The 18,882-nt window shown below is 39.6% G+C and overlaps 1 protein-coding gene across 1 annotated transcript; it reads right to left on the bottom strand.

Moving 5' to 3' along the window:
- Positions 1–17,496: 17,496 nt before the first annotated feature.
- LOC149258451 (uncharacterized) lies at positions 17,497–18,504 on the bottom strand. Its single transcript, XM_089416835.1, has one exon. The coding sequence runs from the start codon at positions 18,502–18,504 to the stop codon at positions 17,497–17,499; it is 1,008 nt and encodes a 335-aa protein (XP_089272961.1).
- Between the last annotated feature and the right edge of the window lie 378 nt (positions 18,505–18,882).

Raw genomic sequence — 18,882 nt, 5'->3', positions numbered from 1 at the left:
TTTGGGGTTATCGGATTGGACGACATTAATTGAAGAAGTTTGGGAAGCGGGAGGATTAGACAATGTGACTTGGTTGTTAGAAGCAGTTTGCAAAGACAACTGCTGCAATTGATTCAACAAGTTCACTGTAGATGTGTCTACTGACCCAACGATACCGTCTGCGTGCGGACTTGGCTTCGGCTTAGCTAAATCAACCTTAGATCCAGGAGCATCTGGCAAGTACTTTTGTAGGATCCCAGACTGAGAGTAGATCAATTCCAATTGCTGGGCCCTAAAAATGGCTTGCTCCTCAGAATAGACCCCAGACATGGAGACATCCTTGGAGATCTAGGGTTGTAACGACTTCAAAAACCACTCGAGACGGTATTCCGGAGGAATTTCGGCTTTAATGAGCCTTTTTCTCCGTCTCCATTCCTGAATGTGATCGGAAATGTGAGTAGCCTTATCCTGAAGAAAGGTGGCCAGAAGTTCAGTTCCGGCGTCATAGCGGACAGGCAACTGAAAGTGATTTAAGAAAATATTGGCTAAGTCGGCGAACGATGTAAAGCTGCCCCCTAGCAACTCTATATACCACTTGGCCGCATTACCAGTCAAGGTGTGTTGAAAGAGTCTCAACCTAATCGAATCCTCGATGAGGGAGTTGGATGAGCACCACAGATGGAATGTGGTTACGTGGTCGCCCGGGTCCTCACCACTCTTCCCTTCGAATTTTGGAATGTCCGAAGGGAGTTTGGTTGGGACTGGAGGCCAGGCCGGATTATACCTGATTGGGTCATTTGTTAACTTTGTGAGATCTGGCAAGTTTAACGTTGCCAGAAATGGAAGCCTAGGAGGACCCAGGGGATTCCACCCAGACTGGGCAGAACTCCCAAAGCTCTGAAAAGATTGTCCTGGAATTTGGGAGGCACCAGGCTGCCCGAAGTGACCAGTAGAACCGGCTGAACCAAAAGGCAAGCCTTGTGGTCCAGCAAAATTCGGAGTTTGACCAACTCCTGCCGTATAACCTCCATAACCCGCAAAGTTTCCTCCTAAAGAATGGTAAGGAGTTGATAACCCCTGATATGGATTCCAAGCCAAAGCAAGGGGAGGAATACTTTGAAACGAACTAACCGTGGTGTACGACCTATTCCCTTGTTGGCCGATAAATGGATTCCCAGTTCCCGCGCTACTAACCCCAGGGTTATTCCAACCTTGGAAAGGATTGCTGCTTTGTCCTATAGAAGAAAAAGGCATGGATCCTACCGTCGGGTTGGAATGTGGTATATGACCACTTCCGAAAGGAAAACCCTGGAATGAAGCCGATCCGCCCATCATGGACGTAGCGGCACTAAACGGAACCGATGGAATACCCTGTGATTGGGTGCCAAAAGAGAAGAGTCCAGTACTAAAAGCATTGGTTTGGGCATTTCCACTCGTGGACGGAATGGAGGTAGACCCAAGTAGAGATGTGCTCGCAAAAGATCCAAACAAGGAAGTGGAGGGGATGGAAATGGTTCCTCCCCCTTGCACCGATGTAGGGGTTTGCATAGTCGCAGCACTCGTAGAAGCCATGCTTCCAGTAGTGGTCATGAATGGTAAGCGCGTAGCGTAACCTGGACTTGATGGTCTATGTGACGGAGTCCCAACGTATTGCAATACGTCTGGATGACTAAATGGTAGGGGAGAATTCGGAGCCCCTAACGACTCTGAGAATTCTTCTACCTCTACGTTATTCTCCGCTTGAAAAAGAACTCGAGAAAGGACTGGATTATCCCTCTCTTGTTCAGAAGTACCAGGCCTTGCTTGGGCAATAATGCCTCCGCTAGGAGGATCAATCTCCGATGCGTCAACCGGCGTAGGACGAACCCCACCGGTGGTACTCCCTCTGCGCCTTCTCGGAGAAGGCTCTAAACTTGGCGGCAAAAGACCACGAAGTCTTTGAGACCGTCTGGGAGATCGGTCAGCCACTTTGAATTTTTTGTTATGATCTAACTAAAGACTCAAAAAATTGAAAGCTAGGCCAACTAGGAGCATAGAGCACACACTATAAAGTCCCTAAAGACACAGCCAGTCAAACAACTTCCAAGTATTTCCGCTCCGGGTGATTAGGACCGGACACCAAAATACGAGAAAGTGAATCAAGGGGCCTTCCGAAGATAGTCTGGGATGATGAGGGCCCAGTCCTATCAGCGAAGGTATCAGAGGAAGTTACGCTGACCTCCTAACAACAGCCTGCGCCGGTGCAAGCCCCCAAGCTTCGCAAGGGTGCCTTCCAGTAGTACTATCGAGAGTGATGCAATGTCGACCTCAGGTGCCACGGGATTCCCCTCCGCAGCCACCTGTGTAGATCCCTAGGAGAGGCAACTATGGGTACCAACTCGTCGCAGAAGCCAGGCGGAACAGTCGTGAGGTAAGTTCGGACAAGTAGGAGAGGGGGTATCTCTCTTCCCTGCCTTCACAGACCCTCGTGCTTAACTCCCAGATCCAGAGCTTTCCTGGTCTTCCTAACGCTATTGGATTTACTCTCGTTAATCAGACTCTTATGTTTGACGTTTTATGTGGCCTTGGAGAGTTTACTCTCCACTCGCCTAATCCAAGGCCCTAAAATCCTAAACTTGTTGGTGTAACTGACTAAAACAAAAAGTTCTAGTGGATTTTAATTTAGCGCTTGATTTTATTAGGCTGTTCTTTAAGTCACAAGGTAATGGTGATGAAACTTGTGGTGTTTTTATGGACGCAAAAGAAATTAATAAAACTTAGCTACATGCACATGCACTTTTGTTTTTCGATGAAGAGCAATTTCTATGAGGTTCAGAAGGTACTTCTAAAATAAACAAATTTTCCTTTTCTTTTCAGACTCCACACTCACAAAAACTAACAAAACTATATATGCCTAAAAAGAGATGCAAATCTATCCTAATGCAAGAACTATATGTGGATGCAAGATTTAAAGACTACTCTAAAAACAAAGAAGGAAAGTTGCTGCTTTACCAAATTTTGTCTTGCCACTAAAATGCTTAGATAGAAGATGATGTGTTACCAATCATTTCGTACAAACAATAAAAACAAGTTCTAAGATAAAAACAAAGCACTTTCACTTCGCAAAAAAGGAAATCAAATGAAAAGCAAGTTTAAGAAAGCGAAACTCAAAACTTTCAAAAGATTTTCTTTCAATCAAACCAAAAAGTCTTTTTCAAAGGAAAGCTCTCAAAAATATTGACACCAATGATTGATAAATAGGCAACCAAACACTTTTGTGAATTGACACCTTTCAAATGATGACAACTCAACAAAAATAAATGTGTTTGAAATCGCTTTTGACAATCAAAAGCAGCAATGAAAGTCCAAAAGATCAAAAGACAAGTTTCAAGAAAATGGTAACAAACAACTTTCCCGAAACGAAGGAGCAAATGGTCACAAAAATGGTTTCGTTAAGCAAAAAAAAGGGTCATCAAAACAAAGATGAACACAAAGCTTGAAATCCAATCTTCCTACTCTGCCAAAACAGAGCAGTCAAGATTCTTAACCAGAAATCTTGTGTGTCAAAAATCAATGATGCTTGCAATCAACGAAAACAAGACTAATACTCCTTATAGCTAGAGAGAGTTCAGAACAAGATGCCCCCTGTTAAACAGAGGACTGTTACTGGAAAATGACTGCTTGAAACTGACCCAAACCACCAGACAAACATTCAGCAAAAAGAAAATTTATAAATCTTGAAAATTATATAGTATACGCGCCTGCAGTGATGTGCGGAGTGCGTGTACACGCGGCTGTAACTGAGGAAACCTGCGTATACGCGGGTTCACTTAGTACAACTTGCGTATATACGCTTTTGTAATCCAGCAAAACAGCGTATATGAAGACTTTCAAGAAAAATAAAAAAAAAACACAGACTGAAAAAACTGGAAAAGGTTAGAGTTCAAGAACAGATCAGACAGTCAGAGCCAACAAACAGAGGGGCTGAGCCTTGATTGGCTTGAAGACTACCCAAACTAGGAACAATAAGAGTGTTGTCCCAAGTGGAGTCGCCAATTCTGGTTGAAGGGAAAGTACCCCTAGGGTCCTTTGGGTTAAGACTCTACGAGACTGAAAATTGCTTATTCAAAGAAACACACACACAGCCATTATCTTTACTTTAAGCAAATTCTAATGTTTAGGGTACGTACCTAAGGTCCTACGTTCGAGAAGGCCTTTAGGGTCCAAATCCTTCTTGGAGTTCCCTTCTTCTTCTTTGACCTGTAAAACAAACAAATCAAAGAACACAACAGTACATGGACAAATACTTATACATAAACCATCTTCATGCTATAAAGTTAGTTATAAAAATCTTTAAGTAACTACTTGCATAAGAATTCAAGACAAGAATCTCATAAGCATAAAGAAAGATTGTTTTGGGAACCAAGACGTGTTTCTTTTATATAAAGGCAAATAAAGTACATATAACGGAAAGATATCACCTGAAACACCTTCAGCGGGCTCCAAGCAAAACTTCCTCCCGGATTCGTTCCAGCCTCAAGCCTCCAACAAGAGCTCCTTCCAAGTCTTACTCAATGATGACATAAAGGATGAATGATCACCAATACACGTGGAAACAAGGGTTTCCTATGCAAAATGGGGGAAGTGCAGAAAGCACCAAGGACTTCAGACCTGGTCTAAGGGGAAAAATCTCAGCATAATAATCTTGCTCTCTTTTCTCTCTCCCTTAGGCCTTCCCTTTGATGTCTTTTTATACCATCTCCAAAGTAGTTTTTTAGTTAGGAGTTGGTTGGGAACAGTTGGGCCACGGGCACTAACAGGTGATCAGCAGGTAAAACCCGCGATCTCCGCCCGAAAATAAGGAATTATCTATTTTTTTAAGTGTTTTAATACATACACGCGGGTTGGGTATACACAGACCCGCGTGTACACACGTTTAACTCAGGGCAATGTCGCGTATAGGGAATAAAACATTGTTTTTTAAATTTTAGGACTAGGTCTGGAAGGAGGGGTTTCCCTAGGCCATGAGTGCAGCATCACAAACCATAAGAGTGAGATTTGGAGCTATAACACAAATCAACAACTTGTTTTCCAAATTTTCCAATTTTAACATAATCACAAGGAGGGACCCAAATTGGTACTGAGAAAGGGGGATGGAAAGAAAGAAAAGGAATAGTAGGTTCCTCCTCACAAATTTGGGGTGTCTCATGACCAACATAAGTTGGGAGAGCAGAATCATCCTAGGGTTCAGATTCAGAAGATTTCAAGGTAAGCAAAATCAAACTCTAAAATTTTACTATGATGAAATCCAAATCAATCACTCCCTCAATAAATTCATATCACAGGTGAATAAATTGATTAAGAAAATCCTTTGCAGATTCACTAGGTTTCATTCTAAGTTGATCAGTCCTTTTACAAACATCTTGATAGTTGTACTTGTCAAAGGCTTAATTTGATGAAGCTTCATAACAAGTTGTTTGAATGAATGAATAGAAGCAACTGGTAAAGTCTTACACCATTTATTAACTCAAACTTCAATAGTGAGGGTGAACAATTTACAAGCAACATCTTCACAATTGATTTCATAATATTCACAAAAATTGAGAAACAAAGATATATGTTGAACTATGAATATTTCACCCTCACCATCAAAATTCAAATTAGACAAGTCATCAATTATTTCCACGAGTATTGAAAGATTTGATCTATTAGCAAAATATTCCAGGATTATGATTTGGGAATGAGAATTTAAGATGAGAGGCTCAAAATAGACTCAATGGGCACAAATTGTCATATGAACCTCCTTCCAGCGCGTACTATTGATGATGCTGGAAATTTGTCAACCAAGGGGTCTCCCCGAAATGAAGTCCCAATTAGACCTCACACCGTTTGGAGTAGGAGCCCCATCTGGAGTATCGGCCTGACCACCATAACTTAAGGTTATCCTTGGTTTCCATGAATAAAACAAGAGAGTATGCTCAAAACCTTTGAAATAAACAAGAAATTTGACACTGTGAAACACCAATTGCAATGTGTAAAAGGATACTTTCACGAGAGGGAAGTAAGAGTGAGTCTCTAGAAGGAAAGTAATAGTCCTATCTTAAGAGAGGCACATGAGAGAAATGAAAGATTTGTTAATTATATAGTGAAATAGTTCACATAGACACAATGACCATTAAAGCACATAAATAACATATTCAACAAGATAAGTACCAAAGGCAATGAAATAGTTCAATTTCTTTAGTACAAATGAACATAACATATACCGCAAACATCTAAAGAATAGTCTTGCAACATTCACAATACATGCATGAAAATGTGTTGGCTCAATGAGCTTCTGATTATTGGGTGAAAGATCCAATTACAAAGTTAAAATGGTGAGACACTAGCCAATAGTGGAACATTAATTCACTTTTTTCTTCTCCAAAGAATGATCTTCTCTCCTATGCTAAGCTAGAGAAGCCAAGGCTAGCTCTCCAAACGATAAGCCTCCAAAACCCCTTTGCTTGAGTTATGAGGGTGTATCTATAACAAGAGGAATGACCTTTCATATCCTCATGACTCTTGAGATTCCCTCATGACTATTGGATTTCCAAGTGACTCTTAAAGTTATACAAGACTCTTGTATTTCTCCTAGTGACTATTGAGTTTACATGTGACTTTTCATATTCAACATGTGACTCTTGGACATTCCAAACATTTACATTTTTGTCATTTTTTGAAATACATAATTACATCCCACATCATGTGGCAAGACCCATTGACACATATGACACTGTGATGACACTTGTACAAGCCATGACTTGGTAATGATGACATGAGACTTCATGATGATGTGGAATTTCTAAGATGCTGTTCTAGTTGCTTTCTTTGTATCTTCATGATAGATGTTGCACATTCTTCCTCTTTATCCTCCAAAAGGCTTGAATATATGGAGTCTTTTATTTGATCTAGATTTTGTAACTTTTGTCATGACCTAGTGTCCCTTCATCTTCATGTTCAATGATAATTTTGTCTTCACATATTCCCAATTGTCTTCTAGCATAACCTCGTTATCCTCCCCTCTAAGAAATAATCTTTCCATGTCATGATATAGTACCTGTAAGTTAAATCAACTAATGACAAGACAACATCAGTCCAGAAATATCCTAGTCTAACTTTCTTCATGAAATCTGTTGATTGACCTAAAACTGAGCATTGGACAGGGAGGAAATCTCAGGGATTGCGCAGTGCGTAGTTCCAGAGGACATGAGTGAGGGACTGATGACTACAACTGCGCAATGCGCAACAATTAGAGGCCTAAGAATAAATAATGCATAATTGAGGATCAAATTGAGGCAGTCTTGCCTACTGTAACTATGCAATGTGTAGTTCAGGAGAGAGAGAGAGACAATGGATTACATAGTTGCATAGTTCAGGGAGATAGAGAGCTAAATTGCTGCTTGCAACTGCACAATTTGCAGAAAGAGGTTGCCTGGGAGGCAAGATTGCACAGTTTTGGGGAGTAAGAAGAAATCCTTGAGCACGTAGTCCTTGGAGGTTGATACTACACAATGTGTAGTTTTGAGGGAAGGATAGGCTTCTTGTGGCCTAAGACTACACAATGCGTAGTTTAGGGAAACAGTTTGGGAGGAGGTTGACTGAAGAAGGATCAATTGCAAAAAATAACTAAGTGTGGGGTCCAATAGGTGAGAGATCGAACCAAAACATGATTTGAACATGATCACACACTTATAAATGATCAACCACTAAACAAGAAGCATTTACTACCGACAATCAACATGTTCCTATTGAGGTGACAATGGTACAATACTTACCTCCAAGTGTGACACTTAAGATACACTTTGCGACACAAGTGAAACAATGCTAAAGACTTGGGGAATGTGTCTAATGCATTTATTTATGATAGATAAAACATAATAGTGCAGGAGAATGCATCGGAAATTCCCTTCAAGAATGTACAAATCACTCCCTCTAACTAGATGCAACGCTTAACTAACCACAAGATGACACTTGCAAAAATAAGAGAAAAGTGCAAACAACACTTGCAAAGACTTAAATAAAGTGAAAGCGACACATTCCAGAGAAAAGATGACATAAAAATGACACTTGTTAAAGTTAAAACAAGCAAAAACAACAATCGTGAATGTGAAAGCGACACTTGAGAAAACAAAGGTGCACCAGAGAAACAATTGAGAGAACTCATCGAAATAGATGTATAATTGAAAATGAAGCGAGGAAGACTTTAAATGAAGAGTGCACACTGACTATCGACATGTGTTGCATAGTACACTATTCTTATGGATTGCACAATCATTGTCACTAGTAATTACACAATACCCATATAAGCTTGCATAGAAAAATCAATGTTTGTGAGTTCATCGAAGAAAAGACATGTGTGAGCAAGTGACTGTGACACTTAGAAGAAGACTTAACACTTTGTAGAAAATTAGATGACCATGAAGTGACCACGGAATGATAGGTCACAAGATCCTTAGTAGGCTCCAAAATTCAAGTGTAAAGAAAATTTTGGAGTGTGTTTGTCGCATGGATAACAAAATATTTGGACCCCATCTTGACTTCATAATGGGCCTTGGGTTTCCAACGTAACACTATCCAATGGAGAAGGGATTTATTTGTAGGCAAGATCCCTATAAATTTATAAATAATGGCATGGTCCCTCATAAATTGAATATTTCCATTCAACTTGGAGAGAGGGATATGGTGCCTTGGTATCTCAGTGGATTTAGCTAAACAGGTGTTAGTACTTCGTTGAGGAGTGGCAGGGATTGAATCCTGGAGAACATTCTTTGTAGGAGTAGGATCTGTGGCATAAGTTATTTTCCATGGTTCCTGACTTGGGTTTGTCGATGGAGATCACAAAGTGGAATAGGTGGAGGGATTGAGGGCCCCCACACCTATAGACACCATGATTTAGGGTGTGCTCAGGTTGGGATCTATATGAGATTGGATGAGAAGAAGGGGTGAGCAGGTAGGTCAGATATCATTGTGCATGGATCATGATAGGGTTACAAATCTCTACTTGAAAATCTCAATAATTGAATCAACATTATAGTTAATTATCATTTTTAAATCAGATGCTTCATTTTATAGACACTACAAAATCTCGCCCATATTGAGCCCACATTTAAATGAGTACACATTTACAATCACTACAATATATCTCCCATATGGAGTCAACATTTAAATATTTACACTCATTTACATACACTACAACATCTTCATCATACTAGGTTATAGAACACCTCTCGACACAATAAATTTGAAAATTCTATTAGTCGTTGTTTTAGGTTGTAGACAATTGGTATACCATTTTTTGAATAGTATCGTACATAAATCAATGCATTTTTCATTTTTTAAATTCAGTTTTCCTAAATGAGGGGCTGGGAAGGGTGGGAGGGGCCATTCTCAACCACAATGGAAAAAATGAAATTTATTACAACTAGGGGTTAGGTAATTGCATAAATGATGTGGCAAAGGCATATGGATTACTGCGAGGGCCCATTTTGGCCAAGGAAGAAAACATCAAAGATTTGGTGGTGTTGGGAGATTCACAATTGATTATCCATCACCTTGTTCATGGATCTTTGCCTAAGGATTGCAACTTGTGAAGAATTATTGATTGAATTAGGGATTTGAAACTAACCTTCTCTACTATTAGATTCTTTCATGTGTTGAAAATCCTGTTGCAAATGATCTCACCAATAAAGGTGTAAACTTGGATGCAATATTCCTAATGACAAATGTTATTCCTTCCCTTGAAATTATTCCTTAAAAATGGGTCTGCTATGCAGTGTAAATTGTGTGTATCTATAGATCTTTTGGAGTATCTACACATCCAAAGACCCTGTGTCCTTTACGATAGTAAAACAACTAATAAATATTGAGAATAAATATCGTTGTGAGGTTATAGGTATAGCTATCCTCGAAGGATTTTCATTATACTCACCCGCTGTACAAGTCGCGATCCAAGCATGAATTTTGATTTAATAGAATATTATCATCACAATTAAAAACAAAATTTTTCATACATATACCATCTAGAGGAGGTGAAGGTGGAACCCCACCATAACCTCAAGCATTACATGAGGGAAATGTGGATGCCACCCTCCCTCATTAGAAGAGACATGTTGTTAATTGCATTCACTATGGTTATGAATTCACACCATAGTGATTACTCTCTTGTATCTGTTTGATGATTCAGTTGTCTGGATATTGATTTTGGGAAGCTTCCCTAGAGCATTCTCTATTGGTTAATGATGAAGACCAATATAGAAATTAATGGCATGGTTCAATGGTTTATTGATTTAAGATTTTCTATCCTCTTGCTCTAATAGGATGGTGTTTGGGAAGTTTACAATTTTAGTCTTCGAGATAAATTCTTTAACATTAATGTTTCGACTATCTTTTTCCTAGGGGAAGGACTATACCCTACTAGCCTGGTTCCTCTTAACCTCGGTTCATTTCAGTTATGTTCTCCATACACTTGGTTCTCCCTAAGTTTATGGTCTTAGATGAAGTTTATATGTGTTACCTGCTTTAAGTATCTTATTACACTTAGTTTTGGCTTATTAGTTTTGGAACAATGTCTCCTTCCTTTGGCTTGTGAGAATCCTTGTGTCCATGACATACATAGTTCTACTTCACCTACAAACATCAATTTCAAGTATATAATGTATTCCTTTGGGCTACTCTTTAGTTGATGTCTTGTGGTTTTCTCTTCCTCTTCTCCTTTGTGGAAGTTTTAGATATTTCTTGATGTTATCCCTTCTTTGGTTCACTTCTAGGATTTCCATTTTAATGGTGGTCATTCACTCTATCTTCTAGGTGGATTCTAGGATTTCTTTGTTCAAGGTGGTTGTTATACCCCAATCTTGGGTTGTTTTTTAGCAATGGGTGGTTGAATGAGGCTTAGGTAAACTCATCGTTTGCTAAGATGCCTAGGTAGTGTGCTCACTCTTGTAGAGGTGTTTCCGTAATAGAGGTGTATGTGGAGGGTTAAGAGTTAGGGCCATAGCATAATCCTCTGCTCAACTCTATCACATGCAAACACCACCCAAGATTCAATGGGAAATTAGAGAAGCTAAGAAGGAGGAAATTGTTAATGAGTGATATCGTCACTCAAACATTGAGGTATTTAACACTGTCGTTGTTATGAAACCAGCTCACAAAAAGATAGAAAAGATAGTTGAACGACTTAGAATTCAGCCTCTTCGAGGGGGCAACCTCCTTTACATTACACAAATGAAAAATTCTTTAATGATTCAAATGACAAAACCTCCTTTCTATATATAGGAGTCTAAGGGGTCACAATATAACCAAGTCGACCTAACAATAATAATATAAAGGCACAAAAATAACAATAGAGGGATTCTATGGGGCACAATAATAACAATACAGGGACAATAGGGGCACACCAATATTAATAAGGGATACAACTACAATAGTAATGGGGGAATCACTAGTATTATAGGGACCTAATAGTCGCTGATTGGGTGCTGGATATTGTGCACATGAGGGGTCGAAAACATCAATACCTTCATATAATCGACCTATATTGGCAACTAAAATTGCTCTTGGGTAAAGTCATCCTTATGAAGAATGATGAAAAATATGAGATCATGTTAATGATGGACAATCTCCAATTTCAATTCCAGTAAATGGATAAGCACTTGGTAAGGATCGATTTTTTCATTCTACATGGCAAGGGGACAACCCCTCTTGATAGTTATATGAATCCTAAACCCATTGAGGATTCCATCTCCTCTTAAATTTCTAAATGTTTAGTAGATTTATCTTTATGTTTGCTATTATTGTGTTTCTAGAGGTTAGTTTTTGTGGTATAGATATATGTTCATGGCTAGCTATCACTATAAACTCTTAGGCTGATATGCCTGATTCATATTATAGTTTTGAGGACATATGCTATCTTCCTTATAATGTTAGTATATTACTGTCTTTTTGGACAAAAGTTCTATCATTTTTCCTTTGGTTTGGTTTCTCTAATGTAAGGCCAAGGCAAACAATAGGTTAGTTTCTATTGTAACCCTCTTTGATTAATGGAAGGAATTAACTTACAAAAAAAAGTTTTCATAAATACATATTTTTTACAAATAACATTCTATTTTTAGTCCAATTTCTAACAAGTTCAGATATGGTCCTCTTATTTAATCTCAGATTGTGGGAAATTTTCATTTATGAAAAATGTTTTATTTCAAGGTTGGCAATGCCATAAAAAATGACATAGTAGGTTCACCCCTGCCAACTTTCTACACTATTGAGCTACCACTTACAAAGCCATGTGGACCACGATACTATCAAATTTTAAGACTAGCTTAGCAAAGGTTACCATGGAACAAATTCATTAAATTTGTCAATGTGGAGGGTGGAAACCTTGAATGTAGTTGCATGTTTGATGGTGACCTTCTAGGTCTATTAGATTTGCAACAATTCTGTCTTCTTTTCAATAATATTAGCTTTCTTCACTTCCACATACCTATATATAATAGTCGTCCTTAAGGTCCTTCAAATGGGGCAGGTTTTCAACCTTTGCCTCTCTTCTAATTGTCAATCTCGATAAGACAATAAAATCAATCGCAAGTTCCTAAAATGGAAATGATGGTCTTTCAAATCTGTGCCCGTTGTTTCCAATGCTTTTCCTTTTTCTACTTCCACCTTGTGAATAAAGCTTTACTACAAAAATTCACAACCACAAATAGAATGATCGATAAGTATTCTTTACATCTATGAATACTTTTTTAACTCACATGGGATATTTTATGAGTGAGTGATATGTTGGAGAAGGACAATATCATCTTCTATTGACACCTGCGCAATAGGAAAATGTTCTATGTTGATAATGCCTTGGAAGTCATTTTCACTCCCGCTCATGCTATAACCAAGGTCCAAGGAAGCATGAGCTATCATAGTTATACAAATAATGTTCAAGGTTACTTGGTTATTTAAAAAATTACAATTACATTTAATATAGCATGTTAGCAAAAAAGCACATTCAACATGGTATAGCTATCTATACAAACTTTTATTATCTATTTTTTATATTCATTAGATAACATAAATATTGCCTACTTAGATAAATCATATCATCCTTTTTTTTATTGTAGAAATTTATGATTTTTTTATTCTTTGAGTTTGATTCTCATATAACATGAATATTACCTATTTTAAATAAATCATATTGCCTTTTTTATTATTATACAAATTTATAGTTACTTTTTTAGGATTGTTTGCATAATCATGAATGCTATGTTGTAATAAAACTAGGGTTACATTTGCAATTTTTGTTAAGACTATTAGCAAAAGCAAATAAATATAAATATATATATATATATGATATTTTTGTCATAAAAAAGGATTGTTATTAAAAAATATGTTTTTAGTAATGACATATGACAAAAATAATTATATCAAAAATTTTAGGAGGGAGTTGTTTATAGTGTGACTTTTTGGAGTTTCGGTGTCGAAATCCGGTGGAAAAAATTGAGGTGAAATCTTGAATTGTGTTATTTAAACTAGTTTTTTGAATGTATATATAGATTTAGCACCATGAAAAACCCCTAGGGTACTTCTATTGTGCTGGGTTTACCCATCAAGCTTGTGATTTCAATGAATTCTTGTCAGATTTAGAGAAATTAGACCAGAAAAATCCACTGGAAAAACCTCCAAAACGTCGCAATATAGACAACTCCTTTCAGGAGCTCGAAATCCCTAATGGTATACAACTTTTGTTTCAACTAATACGAAATCAGTTAGATCAAAAATCTTAAAAAGTCAAAATCCATAATAATATACAACTTGTATTCTGATTGCTACAAAAATATAAACAATGGTAGACAAAAGAGTGAGCTAGAAAAGGAGATTGGTCTCCATTGACTCAATCTTTACACCATTTAAAAACTGATACATGGACAAATCCAACCAAAAGAGCAAGGACTTCCTTTGAAAAGCCATCCTCTTATGTGTTGAGCTCACGAAGAATGTAGAAATAAGGGACATGCTCAAAAGAGTATACAACTAATCGAATATCACTAAATAGAGAATCAAGGCCTATATTGAAGACTTCCACCTTATAATTGACCCGGCCTATAACTAGTTTGTAGTCTCCCATTACCAAAAGTCTGGTTAAACTTTTTTTGGGGAATGGGAACAAAATCTATAAAGAAAATAATTTTAAATTTTTTTTTTAACAGAAACGAGTAGGTTGATGTATTAATTCTTGGCTGGAAAGCCATAATTCAGATTACAAAGAGATGCACAGAGATCAGATTTCTCTTCTATCAGAATCCAATTGACTTCCCATCCACTAAGCCTGCGATTTTTACTAGCTATAGTTCTTGTAACTTTATCTATCTTTCCTAAATTGCTGATACAAACAAACTACTTCATTAAAAGGTAATAAAACATTTTAAGTAGGTTGTTTAAGGGATGGGGTCCCAACTTTCCTCTCCATCTCTTAGGAGCGCTCCAAGGGGGAGAAGCACCGCTTTGTTGGCTTCAGCATCGGCTTCTTTATTGTTTTCTCTCTTAACATGAAGGAACTCCAGATTCTGGAAAGTGTTTGTCAGGACTCTAATTCTGCTCAGGAGTCTTGATAATCTTAAATCCGAGGGAGAGGATTTATCCACCATGGCCTTAATTATGGACTGGGTTTCCCCAAAGATGATTGCATCTTTGATGTCCAGAGAGATGAGCATCTTGAGTCCCTGAAGGAGAGACAAGGCTTCAGCTTGGATGCTGGAGTTGAAGCCCACTCCCCAGGCATATCTAGATTCGATTCTGCCATCAGCATTTTTAGTGACACCACCTGCTCCAGAACTGTCGGGATTTCCCTTTGTGGCTCCGTCAAAGAATAGAGTTTTTCTTGCCTTCATTTTGCATAACTCAACGAGTTCTTCAGTCTTGAGGCGGATTTTCCAGTGCTTTATCGGAGGAGGAAGCCTGACTTTGTCAACGAACTGGAGGCCCAAAGAATCTCCCCAAGCTGCGGCTTGATCACTAAGGCCTTCTCTGTCCAACTAATCTCCCACACAGTCCTTCAGGTGACTTTTAATTTTGATCCAGATCATTTTAGAATCGCTCTTTTTATCATTAAAAATGATATTGTTTCGTTCCAACCAAATGTGCCAGCAGGTGATTTTAGGCAGGGCGAGCCAGGCGGTTTTGATCTGAAGGTTCTGAGTGCCACCAGGATACATGCGCATCCAATTAGCAAACAGGTCTGAGCAATGAATAGGCATGGTAAAGACAGTGTTCAGGGGACTTAACGCCTCCTTCCAAAGAGCAGTTGTGAAATTGCATGAAAGCATCAGATGAGCGGCTGATTCTTCATAGTTTTCACACAGCGAGCAGTGTGAGGGACCGTTAACACCTCTTTTGCGCAATCTGTCTTCAGTCAGTATCCTATGATGGCAAAGAAGCCAGCAGAAGATATCTATCTTGGGGATCGTTGAATGGGACCAGATCCCCTGCCAAGGCCTCGGATCAGGCGGTGCGTTCGGATGCTGAGTGAGCTGTTTGTAACCCTGCGAGACTGTATACTTACCTGGGATCGATCCCCATCCTTGTGCATCTGCTTTGCTGATATTTAGAGGAGCTTTTCCTTTTAATTGACCGAGGAGATTGGAGTATTCTTTGGACAGGTGTGATGGCACCTCAATATTTCTCCGCCAATTGTTGTTTTCCCATTGTGATAAATCCCACAGTGTTTTGACTCTAGCGCTGTCCATCCACTCTTTTAACAGGGTCAGAGAACAATCATCCACGATGGGGTCGCTGCCCATAATGCGGTCCTCCCATATGTTAATACGCTTCCCATTTCCAGGGATCCAGTGCATGTGCTGTTTGATTAAAGCAGAGGCTCTGTCACACAACTTATGTATCATAGTTCCAGAGGTGGTGATAGGATTGTCAAGACAGCGGGTCTCTGCCCACGAAAGTAATTTTTCCATAACACAAGCTGAGCCCAGCTCGGATTTGGAGCGATTATCCTCCATAATAGCTTTGCGCCCAAGGCAATATTTTTCTTGTTGATGTTCTTGAAATGCAGTCCCCCTTCCATTCTGGGCAAGGAGATTGTGTCCCAACTTACTAAAGGAATTCTCTTCTCATTAGCTTTCCCTCCTTTCCAGAAAACATTCCTGATATACTCCTCAATTTTCCTTGTGATGCCAAGAGGAGCCATCATCACTGCAGCGTGATAGATAGGAAGGCTATTTAGAATAGCTTTTATTAGCACAGTCTTACCTGCTAGGTTGAGCCAGCTGTATCCCCAGGAACAAATTTTTGACTTGATTTTTTCCAGCAGAGGCAACCAGTCTTTGCTGAGGGCTCTTTTTTGGAAGATAGGGAGACCCAGGTATTTGAAGGATGACCAAGCAGAGGAGGCTGCAAAACCAAAACAGTTAGAAATGGCTTGGACCGTTCTGACCTTTATATTCCAACAGAAGATGTGACATTTGCCTTTATTGAGGTTACTTCCTGAGTCCTCACAATAGACATCCAACACTTCCTTGAATTTTTGAGCTGAAGGAAGGGAGGCAGCGCCCAGGAGAAGAGTATCATCCGCAAACAAAGCATGGTTTATGCTTTTGACGCCTCTTACGATGCTTATTCCCATTATTTCTTGATCAGCCTACTTTTTATTCAAAAGGAAACTAAGGACGGAGGCTTGGAGGACGAAGAGCAAGGGTGATAAAGGGAACCCTTGCCTTTGAAGAAGTCTGTGGCCCTTCCATTCACCAAATGGGCGATCCAAGGCTCACTGATACAAGCCTTGATCCAGGTGATGAATTTGGGACAAAACCCAAATTTGTGCAAGACATCCAACAGAAATCTGTGCCTATCCCTATCAAAGGCACTTTCAAGATCTAGCTTGACCACCATGCCTTTTTATTTTCGGGTCAAGCTTGAGTGGATCGCCTCTTGGACCAGGATAAAGTTGTCCACAATCTGTCTTCCTTGAATGAAACCTTCCTGGTTCTCTGGAATAATGGAAGGAAGAATAGATTTCAACCTATTGGCAATCACTTTTGTTATCAGTTTGTAACCTATGTTACAAAGGGAGATAAGGCGGAATCTGGAGAAAGTGTTGGCTCCTTTTTCCTTAGGGATAAGGGCTAAGAAAGCCGAGTTGGTACCTCCTCCTATTTTCTGATAAGCTTGAGATTTTCGAACCATTCTGCCTAAATATTTTTCCACAATCTGCCAGCAAGTTTGCAAGAATCTGGCAGTGAAGCCATCTGGGCCCGGAGCCTTGTCAAGCTCCATGGCGAATAGGGCGGCTTTTATTTCATCATTAGTGACATCTGCTTCCAATAATTGGTTCTTTCTAGCCGAGATCAGAGTTGGTACCTCATTCACTAAGGATGAGATCTGCCCCTGGTCCTCTTTTTCGCTATACAGACTTTTGAAATGACGGAAGGCGACATTTTTTATGCTTTGAATATCTCTGTGGGTATTGTTCTCTTCCTTGATTTCAGAGATGGAGTTAAAAAATTTTCAAGCCTGGGATTGCTTGTGAAAGAAAGAAGAGTTCCTATCTCCTGCCTTGAGCCAAAGCCTGCGAGATTTGACCCTCCAATACTCTTCCTCGGCCAAGCTTGCTTTTAGAAGCTTTTGCTGGAGCTCAGCTTCCTTATCCAGGACTTCTTTTGTGATCACTTCATTTTCCGCATTCAACTGATGGATCTCGAGGCATTTTTGAATCTTTTTCCTTTCCACTGCTGGATTGGGAAGGGATTTAGCCCAAGTTTTCAATGCAGCCTTCACTCTCCTGAGCTTTTCTTCCCAAACGAAGAAGGCAGAGCCGTTGACAGGCTGCTTCCATGTGTTTTTTACTAGCTGCATGAAGGTCTGCTCCTTGACCCATAGGAGGCTGAATTTAAAAGGAATAGGGCCTTGATCCATATGGGCCACGAGATCTAGTTTGATGGGTCTGTGATCAGATACGTTGCAAGGGAGAATGTGCATTCTAGATTCTAAACCAAGAAGAAGAAAAGAAATTTGAACAAGAAATCTGTCTAACCTTGCAGCGATGTGACCCGGGCCGAGCCTTCTATTGGACCAGGTGTATTTGCCCGATGAGGGTTTGATGTCGATCATATCCAAGTCCTGAAGCAAATCCTCCACCCATTCGTGCGCCGGGTCCCTTACTATGCTTCCTCCGCGTTTTTCGGCCAACGATAAGGTGAGGTTTAGATCCCTGGCAATGATGATGTTTTCCAGGGCTTCAGAATCTGCCAATCCTCTAATGGATTCCCAGCAGATCTTTTTCTCTCCAGCACTAACTGGAGCATACACATTAATAAGGCAAAGGGTCTCATCTGAGTCCACATACTTCAGCTTTGTGAACAACCAGTGAGAGTTGGCGACCTCTTGAACCTTCACGAATTTGTTTGTATTCCATGGAGTTCCCAGGCCTCCTGAGGCAACCCGGGCTAAGACTACTTGCCCTTCACTTCTTTTCCATAGATTTTTGCCTATGTGGAGGAAGGCCTTATCCTCCATTTTAGTCTCCTGGATGAGGAGTATGTCAGGAGAATCAGATCTTATCAGACTTTTGATGGCTTCTTCTTTTATTTTGCTCCACATACCCCTACAGTTCCAGGAGACGATCTTCATCACTTGCTTTTGGAGTGGGGAGCTCCTTTGGAGCTCTGGATCTGGTTTCTAGTCATCTTCGGAGTTTTAGCCAATAGTTTCTCGAGGGTAGGTTGGCTTCCTTGCACTTTGTCTTTGTATGTCTCCTGCTCTCTCTTTTCTTGGGCGGATTTTCAGCCTCTCATTGATCGTCTGGGCAAAGATTGTGCACCTGCTATTTCTCCTTCTTCTTCTGAATCCTCCGAACTTTGCACATCCTCAGTCTCCTCTGAGGGTATCTCTTCC

This window comes from Pinus tabuliformis, chromosome 6 (genome assembly GCF_031772625.1).
Source record: "Pinus tabuliformis cultivar Carrire ecotype Pingquan chromosome 6, CPIR1, whole genome shotgun sequence".
Classification (NCBI taxonomy): Eukaryota; Viridiplantae; Streptophyta; class Pinopsida; order Pinales; family Pinaceae; genus Pinus; species Pinus tabuliformis.
The sequence above is the reverse complement of the archived record's forward strand: the minus strand, read 5'-3'. Positions and strand labels throughout refer to the sequence as shown.

Coding starts and splice junctions, on each gene's coding strand:
- LOC149258451 (XM_089416835.1), bottom strand. CDS start 18,504: ATGGAGGATAAGGCCTTCCTCCACATAGGCAAAAATCTATGGAAAAGA.